Raw genomic sequence first — 13,195 nt, 5'->3', positions numbered from 1 at the left:
TGCTGATATGTTATGGTGAAATGTGAAGACTTGCTGTCACTCCTGTGTTATTTTAAAAAGTTTTTGCAGGGTATTTTAGTTTGTAAAGCTTAGTGCTTTGCATTTTGTTGCAACTTTCTTATTCTGGCTAGGGCTCGTTTATAATATGTTTTTCCTAGCAGTTATGACTGAAATCATTTCCAAGATTTTAACCTAAATTTGTTGAAATTTGGATATATATCACCTAACCCAGTATGTTAGGAACCAAAATTAATGTCTTGAGATGAGGGAATAAATTTTGAGGACACCCAAAGCAATATCCAGGTCATGACGAAAGCATACTGAAGTTCCATGTTGGCTTACCTTTTTTTATCAACAAGTGAATGACGTTATCTGCAATTGTACCCAAGAAATATACGTAATGCCAAATATAGTATTATGAAGCAAAACGTCTTTATGATAGAAAATCAGAAAAAATCATTGTCAATAAAATTAAGCTAGGTTGATGTCATTATCTTTAAACCTATGTTTACCTTTACTGTTGACTGCCTTCTCTCTCGAGCCATCAAAGCCAGGAAATCCCAATACTGCTCCTTAGTAACCAGTGTGTTTCTTTGCTCTGGTCACATCTTGAAATAATAAAAGTTGCAATCTTGGCAGTTGGAGAGGATAAATGGATGTTGACTTTATTTTTGATTTACTGAACACTTCAGCTTTGAATACTGTAGTCTATTCCTACCGTTTTATATCCTACTCAAGCCTTTGTGTAATCCTAAATTGATGGGAGTTTTGGGTAAATTTAAGCCTTGTCCACTAAGTACTTGATCACTAAAGAGTGATTGCTGCCCAATTACTGAAAGCTTTGCCAAACTTTGTGTGGTAAAACCTTATTCTGTAACTCGCACAGAAACCACAGACTAAGGAAGTAGTATTAACCCTTGGTTAAATATTAAGGCAGCATTGTGATATATATGACAATACTATGGCTTTAAGAGGCATATTTTGTCCAGTTTTTTTTTCTAATGAAGAAAGGTTAAGACAGAGGTTCTGAGTAGTCTGATCAAAGCCGATAACACAAACAGCTTGTGAAGCTTTGGTTTTTTAAAAAAAGTTGGAACAGTGGAAGTGGTCTGAATGGGTGGGTTCAAGCTTTCATAGAACCAGGATTTATAGTTTAAGCTTTCTGCAGTTGCTGGGGTCTTGAAGTTGGATATGGAAGCTGTTACCCCTCTCTCTGTTATAGCAAAAATCTGGGATTCTGGCCCTGCTGCTAGGATTTAATGTGATTTAATACATTTAATGTGTGTGTGTATTTCTGCAATATACCAACATCCCATTAATGCCCCCCCCCCCCCCCCCCTTGACATAAGGAAAATTCAGTAACATAGACTCTCATTAATCCTAGCAGCAGGGACAGAATCCCAGATTTTTGCTACGACAGAGAGAGCAATAACAGCTTCCACATCCAGCTTCAAGACCCCAGCAATTGCTGAAAGCTAAAACTTACGTGCGTGTGTGTGTGTGCGTGTGCGTGTGTGTATTATATTAAGCATTTCAATAGAGCTACAGCTAAGCCAATGGTTTTATTTTGTATTTTAACTGTAGTGTAAAAATGAAGGTTTTTTTTTGCTTAAGGTTGAGTAGCTTGACCAATCAACTTGCATCTGGAAAGAAACACCTTCCACTTACCTTTTAAAATAAGAAAATGTTAGGGTCTAGGCTGCTGCCTTAATATATTTTGAGGAGATTTCATCTGGTCCATAATACACGTATCTAGCTTGGACTATAAAATGAGAGAGAAACAACTGAAGATTTAAAGTCAGTTTGATGAACAGGCTATGAGAAAAGAGTAGCAGTTTAATTTCAGCCACAGAGGAAGAGGCAAGTTTATATATCAACATCCAGGTTGGGAACTGGAATGGGCCATGTGGCTCCTCAATCTGCTCTGCCATTTGATTAAATGATGGTTGACCTGATTGTAGCCACAGCACTTCTTTCCTATCTGCTCCCATACCTTTTGATTTCCCCCTTCAATTAATAATTTCTCTAACACAGCTGTAAATATAAGTCTGAAACAAATTTATAAACAAAACAGTAATTATTGGATGAGCACAGTGGCCTGGATTTTGATATCAGTGATGAACAAATGATGCTAATGATCATTGTGCTTTGAACTGGCCACAGAATTTTATTGAGTGTTTCTGTGGCAATTTTTGGGACTTGGTGAGTTATCGAAGGCAGTGCTTCTACAGGGTTCTGAGCTATGGGTGATTACGGCAAGTTAACAGCATGTCTCCTCAACTATTCTCGCTGAAGAATCCTTACAGAGAAACACAGTCTAACCAAGATGTGAAAGTTAAATTATTAAGTTTGATTTAATCTTATCTCTTAGTCTTAGAGAGGTAATTAGAAAAGTTTCAAAAGTCTCTGCATTTTGCTGCAACATTTTTTATAAAACTTCCTGCAGCAGTAACTTTGGAGAAACGAAACAGCAAAACAATAAAAGTTTATTTTCAGTGCAAGAGAGTTTGTTTAACACTCATTTAATAATAATTTATACTCATTAAAAATGAACGCATACCTGAATGAACAAGCCTTACCTTTTTTCTGGAAAATTTACTGGGGAATTACTGCAATATCATATCCTTCTGAATGTCTAAACCTGAATCGGTTGGATATCAATGTATTGCAGTTTATAGAAAAGCAAGAAAAATTCAATAATTTTTTAAAAATTGTGCATTTAATTCAGTGCATGCAGATGAGTAAACTGCTGTCCAGTATCATCCTCAATAGTAAGCAAGGTAGTCTCATTGTTACAATTGTTGCCAAATCAGCATTGCAAGGATGTCGACTGATTTAGATAGGTTAAGTTGGTTGGAAAAATTCAGACTGATGGAGAATAATGTGGGAAAATGCAAATTTGTTCACCATGGCAGGAGGAATAAAAAAAGCAGAGTACTATTTAAATGGAGATTGACTGCAGAATTCTGAGATGCATACTTTTAGTGCACAAATCACAAAAAGATAGTATGAGTGCAGCACGTAATTCAAAAGGCTGATGGGAAGCTCTCCTTTACTGTGAGAGGAATTGAATATTAAATTAAGGATGTTACACAGGACACTACTGAGATGACATTTTGAATGCGGTGTACAGTTTTTGTTTCTATATTTAGAGAAGGACATAATTGTGTTGGAGTCAGTTCAGAGGAAGTTTGCTAGATTAATACCTGGGATAAGTGGACTGTCTTATGAGGGCAGATAGGACAGACTAGGCTTGTTTTCACTAGTGCTCAGAAGAGCAAGGAGTGATTCGTTAAAACCTTTCAGACGATTGAAAGATCTTGACCAGGTGGATGTGGATGGGATGATGAGCCCAGAACTAGAGAACGCTGTTGTAAAACTGGGGGCTGGCCTTTGAGCACAGAGGTGAGGGGAAAGGTTTTCACTTGAAAGTTGTGCAACTTTGAAGCCTGCATCAGAAGGCAGTGGAGACATGGTCATTGAACATTTTAAAGCAGAGGTACGTGGGTTCCTGTCAGGCAAGGGAATCAAACTGTAATAGGCCATAAGACCATAAGACATAGGAGTGGAAGTAAGGCCATTCGGCCCATCAAGTCCACTCTGCCATTTAAATCATGGCTGATGGGCATTTCAACACCACATCCCTGCACTCTCCCCGTAGCCCTTGATTCCTTTTGAGATCAAGAATTTGTTGATCTCTGCCTTGAAGGCATCCAACGTCCCGGCCTCCACTGCACTCCGTGGCAATGAATTCCACAAGCCCACCAGTCTCTGGCTGAAGAAATGTCGTCTCATTTCAGTTTTAAATTTACCCCCTCTAATTTTAAGGCTGTGCCCACCGGTCCTAGTCTCCCCGCCTAATGGAAACAACTTCCTAGCGTCCACCCCTTCTAAACCATACATTATCTTGTAAGTTTCTATTAGATCTCCCTTCAACCTTCTAAACTCTAATGAGTACAATCCCAGGATCCTTAGCCATTCATCATATGTTAAACCTACCATTCCAGGGATCATCCGTGTGAATCTCCACTGGACACGCTCCAGGGCTAGTATGTCCTTCCTGAGGTGTGGGGCCCAAATAAGCGTAGATAAGAATGTGAAATTTGGAACATCAATTGGCCAACCATAATCTTAACGAATGGCAAAGTAGACTTTAAGGACTGAATGACCTACTTGTGCTCTTAATTTGTATGTTTGTTTTTAGCCATCTGCATACCATAAAACCGAATATCATGTCACTAGTCTTGCATTCAACAGGATTTTTTTTCTTCTGCATGTTTTCAATACTGTTAAAACAAAAGGCAATATTTTAAGGTTTGAGCTGAAATTCTTGTGGGATCTAATGTCTACCTCTTGATTTCTTGATAAAGTATTCATTGTAATTGTTACAGGATCTCTCAAGAAGCTAACTGCTCTCAAAGTGGACGAAAACCAATTGCTAAGCTTACCAGATTCAGTAGGAGGGTAGGTTTTTGAGATCAGTATTTTAAATTAAACTTGGTAAGAAATTGTTTTGCAAACTTCTTAGTTTGTTGTCAGAGTCCTCATCAAAAGCAACCTTTGTCGATAATACATCTTTAACATAGTGTAGCCCATGTGAATTTTGTTTTGAGAACAGAAGTGTTTAAACCATTATGTTCTTAGCTCTGTGTAATTGTGTACCTGTGTTTCTGTAGGCTTTCATGTTTGGAAGAATTTGATTGCAGTTTTAATGAAATTGAAGCTCTGCCTCCTACAATTGGGCAATTAGAAAATCAAAGAACATTTGCGGCAGATCATAACTTCATATCAGAGCTTCCATCAGAGGTAAGGTTTTAAAATTTAACTGCTGCATTGTAAACAAAAATTGAATATTTCTGCCAGTTTTTAGATATTCCTAATGTTGTCATGAAAACATCTCATAATTTTTTTTCAAGCTTTTGAGATTTGAAGATGCACAAAAAATGTGCTCAGTTCAGTTCTTGGGATACCTGGATTTTTTATCTTTTGAAGGGTCTCTGAAAGTCATGTCAGATATTGGAACATATATTTTGACAAGGCATTTCTAGGGAAATATGTTTTTAAAACAGCCATTTCATGGTCACCGTTACGCTGGCTTTTAATTCCACATTTTTCAATGAATTCAAATTTCATCATGTGCTCATGGTAGGATTTAAGCCTGTGTTTCAAGAACATCAGCCTGAGGTTCTTCATTGCTGGCCCAATGAGATAGAAGTGCAGAACTGACTTTTAGCAGACTCAACCGTAATTCTGTTAGTCTGCCCACAAATGCTACTAGATCTGCTGAGTTTCTCCAGCACTTTCCATTCTCATTTACCTTTCCTTTACTGTGTGTGTGTGTGTGTCTATATTTTAGAAGGATAGATATTTATACCTTCATATTTTGAGCAGTTAGTCAGCCTTGCATCCTTGCCAAATAAGTGCTTTTATAAAATTCATTCATGAGTTATACTGTTGATGACTAGGGCAGCATTAGTTGTCCGCCCCTAAGTACTCTGGTAAAGATAGTGGTGAGCTGCCTTCTTGAACTGCTGCAGTCCTTGGGGTGTTGGAATACCAGCAGTGCGGTTAGGAAGGAAGGCTCCTGGATTTTGATCCAGTGACAGTAGTGGAACAGTGATAAAGTTTCAAGTACGGATGGTGTGTGACTTGAAGGGGAATTTTCAGGTAGTGGCGTTCCCTTCTATCTGCTAGTCTTGGCCTTCATGGTGATGGATGGGTGTCAATCAAGTAGCTCCTTTGAGCTGGATGATGCCAAGCTTCTAGAGTAGCTTGCAGCTGCGTTCATCAAATGGTGTATGCACCACAGTTCTGACTTGTGCCTTGCAGATGGTGGACAGTCATTGGGGAGACAGGAGATGAGATACTCACAGTGGAATTTCTAGCATACATCAATAGAATCATAAAATCTCTGCAGTGTGGAAAAAGGTGATCCAACCCATCAAGTCGGCACTAACCCTCCAAAGAGCATCCATGCAGGCCCGTACCCTATCCCCATAACCATTGAGGGAGGGTCACCAGACCCAAAACGTTAACTTTATTTTCTCCTTCACTGCCAGAACTGCTGAGTTTTTCCAGCAACTTTGCTTTTGTTCCCATAAACCACATATTTGTCATGACTAATCCATCTAGCTTACACATTTCTGTTCAATACAGGACAGTTTAGCATGGCTAATCCACCTGACCTGCACATCTTCAGACTGTGGGAGGAAACTGGAGTATCCAATGGAAACCCACGCTGACATGGGGAAACCATGCACATTCCCACACAGGCAGTCAACCAAGGCTGGAATCAAACCTGGGACCCTGGCGCGATGAGGCAGCAGTGCTAACCATTGTTTCACTGTGCTGGTTATTAATTTTGGGTTTATTAAAAAACCTGGTTTACTTTTTTTCTTCTGAATCCAGACCAGAGAGAGCGCATGATTGGCTATTTTGGTAGCTGGGTAAAATTAAATTTATGTTGTGACCAGTGGTGTAATGAGACTAGAGTGCACTTCCCTAAATTCACTCGTAACAACTTACCTTCTCAAATTATAATTCTTTGATACTTTTCAGCGGGATGAAATGCTACATTACTGTAACTGTGTTTGGTGCTCATATCTGTATTCATAACTTAGATATTTTATTACAAAGCATTTACTTAACGTACAATTTTTGGCCTTCTGTGTGGTCGCTGAATTCCAGTCCGACTAAGGGGAAATGCGGGAGTGGGATAATGGGTTTGGGTGAGATGGTGTTCGGAGGGGAGATGTGGACATATTGCCTGTTTCCACCCTGTAGAGATTCTACAATCTAGTCATATATCCATTCAGATGTGTTTGAAATGTTGTTATTGTACCAATCTCCTCTGGCATCTCATTGCACACATGGAACACGCTCTGTGTGAAAAAGTTGCCCCTTAAGTACCTTTTTAAATCCTTCCCCTCTCACCTTAAATCCATGCCTTCTAGTTTTGGACTCCCTTACCCTGGGGAAAAGACCTTGGCTATTTTATAACCCTCCATAAGATCACTCCTCTGCCTCCATCTCCTCCTAGTCCATCTTTCCCTATAGCTCAAACCCTCCAACATTGGCAACATCCTCGTAAATCTTTTCTGAGCCATTGTTGACGAAATGGAGTAATTTATTACTGCATGATGTAATTAGTGTAGAGATCGACTATGATCTAATTAAATAGTAAATCAGGTATAAGAGCTGACTAGCCTAATCCATACTCCTTCTCCACGATGTTCCAAAATGTTGCAATCTAATATTGTCAAGTGACTATAGATACCTTGCAATATAATATACTGGAAGAACTAATTGTAGTAAATTTTACAAGACACTGGAAAGTTAGAGCTAGAAGCAGGAGTCGGCTGCTGTGCCATTTGATGCGATCATGGCTGATCTCATCTCTGCCTCAACTGTACTTCCCTGCCCGTTCTCCATAGCCCTTCAACCCCTTGTTAATTAAGAAATCTGTCTCCTCCTCAAATTTACTCAATGAGTCAGCATCCACCCTAAGCTGGGGTAGTGAATTCCACAAATTTGTGATCCTTTTGAGAGAAACAATTTCTCCTCATCTATTTTTAATCATCTACCCCTTATCCTAAAACTGACATGTCATCCTAGATTGCCCCATAGAGAAAACATTCTTTCTGCATTTACATCATCAATTCCCTTTCGCATCTTATATGCCTCAGTTCGATTCCTCTCATTGCTCTAACCCCAGACAGGATAGGTCAAAATCACACTTGCGCTCTCTGTCTCTATATGCAGATCCTTCATTTCTGCAATCAGTCTATCAAACCTCTTCCAGATTGCCTCCAGTACAACTAGCCACTTTTCAAGTAAGGGGACCGAATTTTTACACTTACTGCAGGTGCTGACTTGTTGTACCAACACTTGCCTACTTTTTTGTCCTCTATTGCTTTAGCAATAAACGCCAAAACTCCATTTGTCTTCTTTATTACCTGCTGGATCTGTGTACTAGTTTGGTGATTCATGCATGAGGAGACACAGATCCCTTGACAAGGAAGCACTCTGAAGTTTCTCTCCATTCAGATAACAAGTTGTCTTTCAATTCCTCTGACCAAAATGTATAAACCATATACTTATCCAAGTTAACATGACAATTGTCTTTGCCATCCATTGTCAGTACTGTGATCAGAGATAATGGGAACTGCAGATGCTGGAGAATCCGAGATAACAAAGCGTGAAGCTGGATTTGCATTCTAGATTGCCTTTTGTGCTCCTAAGATGCTGCTTGGCCTGCTGTGTTGATCCAGCTCCACACTTTATTGTCAGTGCTGTCTTGTTTTCTGTGGAATTTCCACAAGTAACATATTTTGCAATTGCGAAACATTCAAGATGAGGAAATATCATGCTCAGTTTGCCTTTGCGATTGCTTTTTGCACATTCTGTATCTTTGACCTGTGTCTAATTGTGGACTGTTAACCGTTTAATAAAACTGCTGTTCCTCTTATGTGCTTGCCCAACATTCTAATGCTGATCTGCTTCACCTTAGCTTGAGTCTTAATTTGAGTTGCAGGAACAGCAACTCCTATTCCGCTTGGGAACCCTGCAGCCCAGTGGTATCAATGTGGATTTCACAAGTTTCAAAATCTTCCCTCCCACCACTGCATCCCAAAACCAGCCCAGCTCGTCCCCACCTCCCTAACTTGTTCTTCCTCTCACCTACCCCTCCTCCCACCTCAAGCCGTACCTCCATTTCCTACCTACTAACCTCATCCCGCCCCCTTGACCAGTCCGTCCTCCTCGGACTGACCTATCCCCTTCCTAAGTCCCGACTTATACTCTCCTCTCCACCTATCTTCTCCTGTATCCATCTTCGGTCCACCTCCCCCTCTCTCCCTATTTATTTCTGAACCCTCTCCCCATTCCCCTTTTCTGATGAAGGGTCTAGGCCTGAAACGTCAGCTTTTGTGCTCCTACGATGCTGCTTGGCCTGCTGTGTTCATCCCGCTCCATACTTGGTTATCTCTCCTAATGTTTTGTTTTGGGCTAAAATGAAGTCTTTTACAATAATAAAACTTAAACCACTGTTTCTTACTGAAATCCAACAAATGGCATTTGTAAACTTTTTATTTTTCAGCACATTCCTGAGTAAAATAGAACTTTTTACTGGGGAACTTTGAATGTTGCTAACTTTTTACAAAAGAGTCGAAGCCATTTTTCCCGATCAGGGTGACCCCCACAATCGGAGTTTCATACCCATTTATCTATGTTTAATCCTCAATGGGCCTTCATACCAAAGTTTTATCCTGATATTACATCAAATTTTTAATGACCTCTGTTTGATTTCCCACTTAGGAAGTACATTCTCCAATCCTTATGTGAAATATATTACATCAGTAGTTGCAACTGGGTGGCAGTATTTCCATGCAAGCGTTGTAAAACCTGTTTGGATGCTCTTCATTAAGGAAATTTTAAGTAATCCGGGATTGAGTAGGTGACGGGTACCTGCTAGCTGTTCGTTATTAATTTCAACATTACTGAAAACATCTTCACTGTTTTGCCTGCTGCTATCAAACATTGGAGACAAAGAAATATTGAAATATAACTTTTTCCTGACTTTAGACAGGCAGTCATGATGAACGGATCTTCATGGTCTGTAGGTAATTTGAGCTTCCTGCCCTGTCTTGCCTGAATGGAATTCCCATCCAAATAGATTAGTTTGGGACAATGTAACATGGTAAATTTCTTTCTGAGTTAGTCTCGCTTTAACTGCAGTCATCAAATAAAGACAAAACTGTGACCTTTAGGAATTCATCTTACAATATAGAATTAATGCTGTCATATCAGCTGTGTACCTCACCTGAGTTGTTCATGTTCTTCTGAAATGAGTTCCAACATTGAAGAACAAGTGATGTGTTTGCTGTATGGCTGCAGGACCTCCTTTATTATCATTTAGCCTTCATGCTGTCTCAAATATTCTGCTACATAATGGTTTGTTTTTAAGTATTATTTATAATTTCATCTAAAGCATCTGGTTAGGAACTTAATTCTACCCTGTGTCGTCTTGGTTAAAGGCTAGTGCTGTAATTCATGCTTTTCTATTGCAAATGTCTGAAATTGTGACAATTTGATTTACCTCAGATTGGTAACTGGAAGAATGTGACTGTGCTGTTCCTTCATTCCAACAAATTGGAGTACTTGCCTGAAGAAATGGGAGAGATGCAGAAATTGAAAGTCATTAATCTCAGTGACAACCGGTTGGTATTTCAGAATTAAGTGGTGCTTGGCAGAAATGCTGTTTTATTTTCAAACTACTTTTGCCTATAGTTAAGAGAATTTAAGAACAGATTATATGATTCATTATTTTGCAATTTTCAAATTTCTATGTATGATTTATATTTCAGTGTTGACGTATGTTCCAATTAAGCTTCTTTTGATTTTTTCTAAAAATGTGTTTGAATAGAATGTTCGCACAACTTTACGGCAAATTTGTAGAGTAGTGGGGTGACTGCAGTATTTTTGGAATAGGTTACACTTAGATTTGTCCATCCATAATGCAAGTGAAATTCTGTTGTGCATGTTTCGAGGATTTTGATCTGTTGAATCTTATGGAAATTAATTTTTCAATTGTTACTTAAGTATCTCCGAATCTTGTTGATGGATAATTTTCTTTTGTTTTTGAAAGTATGCTTCAAAGTGTGCAATAAATTGAACTTTGCGAATTTTTATGTGAAGTAACAAAATGTTGGAACATAAAGCATGAGATGTAAAGAGACTCTCTGACCCTCAAGCCCATGCTTTAAGACATAGTGTGGAACAAATTAGCACTGTAGATTAATTTTACAATTTAACCTGAGTTTACACATGGTAATATAAGCAACAAACGAACCTTGTTCTGCCACTTTAAAGAGTTGGTCAAGTGCACATCTGTGGTGGTAAAATAAACAGAATAATGCTGGAAAACTCAAGTCTGGCAGCATCTGTGATCAGAAGGCAGAATTAACATGTTTGTCCAGTTCTGAGGAAGGGTCACTGAACCCAAAATGTTAATTCTGCTTTCTGTCCACGGATGCTGCCAGACCTGCTGAGTTTTTCCAGCAAGTCCTGTTTTGTATTTGCGTGGATTAATTAAACAATGGTTGGTGGAAGTCAACGCTTTCAGCAGTCCTTGCAGTCGGACGATTGTGCCAGACAAGAACACGTTACATACTTTTGTTCTGTTGTACCATCTTCTTTAGTTTTAATGTATTTCTAAGTAAACTATTTACTAATAATGATAGATGAATAAGGTTAATCCCTGACTTCATTGTATACTGTTCTTACTGGTGCTACAATGGCAATTCTGGGAACTTGTCACTTCCCTACAAACCGTTTCTGTTCCACTGCTTCTAGAAAAACACTGATTTCATTGGTAAACAACATATGTTCAAACTAAGCCACAATCTGTACCAAAGGCAGCAAAAAGTTCATCTCCAGTTTTAAGATGATGATCATGCTTGATCATTTATTTGGTGGGAGAAGCACAGTACTTATGAAACACCTCTGCCATGACCAAATGCATTTACTAGTTACATTATTACAGAATAAATTGCAAAAACTGCAATTTAAGAAATTCTAATAATGAGAACAGCATAAGATGGTTTGAAATTTGGATATCCATTCCCATTTCATCCTGCTCTCCCTATCCTCAAATGATGGGTCTAATTTGGATAGTGACAAATGTACTTGCTATTCGAAGTATATGAAATAAATCCTAGTTGTTGTGCTGCTTTACCTATTCAATCAATGCAAATTGATCCTACAATCTTTAGAAACACAACCTTTAAGTTCCAGTGTATTGCTCAGCTTCATAAGTAGAAGTGCCTTGTAATCTTTAGGTAGTCTACCACTTCTGCACATTTTTTTTAGATTAATTCTTTCGTTGACAGAACTATGTCTCTGAAGTAATTAAATAGCGGCTTAGCATTATGCACCACCCACAAAAAAATTGTTTTTGCAAGTTTCAGGATACTATTATCACAGCATTTGAATCAGCCTGTAATTTATGTTGTGAATTAAATTACAGTTTTCCCGTTAACTGACTTACCCTAATTATGTTTTCTTAGATTAAAGAATCTGCCATTTAGTTTCACGAAGCTGCAAGAGCTAACAGCAATGTGGCTGTCTGAAAACCAGGTGAGTAACGGAAGCCAAATTTTAAAAGGCGCAACTGGAAAATTAGGACAGGACTATAAGTTTATTTTCAGCAAGTTTTCCAAGAAAGACCAGTGAGATTTCCATGTTAAAAATAGATGTGTCCTGCCTCTCCATTAAGGTGTCTTCATTCTAGCAGTTTTCGATGTCTATTGAGAGTCCTCATGTTTTAGGTCTACATGTTATTGGATAAAACTCAAAGTTGTAGCAAAGATCTGTAGCTCAGGCTGTGGGTGAAGTTGTTGACTCGCTCACCGAGCTGGCTTGTTTTTGTTCACACGTTTCATCACCATACTGGGTGACCTCAACAGCGGAGCCTCCGTGCAGTGTTATTCTACTCTACTTGGAATTTATACTGTCTGGTCTATTGTGGTGAGTAGTGTCATTACTGGTTTTGATCTGTATAGGTTTGTAAATGCATAACGATATACAGCCCATACACACCAAAACCAGAAATGACAGTAATGACCCTAACGGAACAGACAGTATAAATTCCAAGCAGAACAGAATAACACACTTCATCGGAGGCTTCCCTGACGAGGTCACCTAGTATGGTGACAAAACGTCTGAACGAGAACAAGCCAGCTCGGTGAGCAACTCAACAGCCTCATTGGTTAATACTTTTTGTATTACTTACATTTATCGATATTGTAAGAGTGGTGTCCAGAATAATTTAAAAAAGATTAAGTTTTCATTATTTTACAGCTAGCTTTTATATTCTTAGCTGCTGTCATGCTTTTCAAACTAAGTACTGTTGTAATAATGAATTGGCTCCTCTCCGTCATCTTCTCCCCAGGAACACCTGCCTATCTCTCAGTCTCCATCTCAGGCAACCAGCTTGTAACTGATGTCCATTTCAAGCCCACCGACTCCCACAGCTACCTAGAATACACCTCCTCCCACCCACCCTCCTGCAAAAATTCCATCCCCTATTCCCAATTCCTCCGCCTCCGCCGCATCTGCTCCCACGATGAGGCATTCCACTCCCGCACATCCCAGATGTCCAAGTTCTTTAAGGACCGCAACTTTCCCCCCACGGTGA

At 39.1% G+C, this 13,195-nt stretch overlaps 1 protein-coding gene across 2 annotated transcripts in view; it reads left to right on the top strand.

The window, feature by feature from the left end:
* The window catches only part of erbin (erbb2 interacting protein), a 248,627-nt gene that overhangs the window by 186,582 nt on the left and 48,850 nt on the right, over nt 1–13,195 (top strand). For both annotated transcript variants that reach the window (XM_048525424.2, XM_048525430.2), the window contains exons 10-13: nt 4,392–4,464; nt 4,677–4,806; nt 10,102–10,217; nt 12,066–12,135. In XM_048525424.2, coding sequence (XP_048381381.1) covers nt 4,392–4,464; nt 4,677–4,806; nt 10,102–10,217; nt 12,066–12,135 — 389 coding nt within the window. The remainder of the gene's footprint in view (nt 1–4,391; nt 4,465–4,676; nt 4,807–10,101; nt 10,218–12,065; nt 12,136–13,195) is intronic.

The sequence above is a fragment of the Stegostoma tigrinum genome, chromosome 3, assembly GCF_030684315.1.
Source record: "Stegostoma tigrinum isolate sSteTig4 chromosome 3, sSteTig4.hap1, whole genome shotgun sequence".
Taxonomy (NCBI): domain Eukaryota; kingdom Metazoa; phylum Chordata; class Chondrichthyes; order Orectolobiformes; family Stegostomatidae; genus Stegostoma; species Stegostoma tigrinum.
This window is presented reverse-complemented; position numbering and strand designations above follow the sequence as displayed.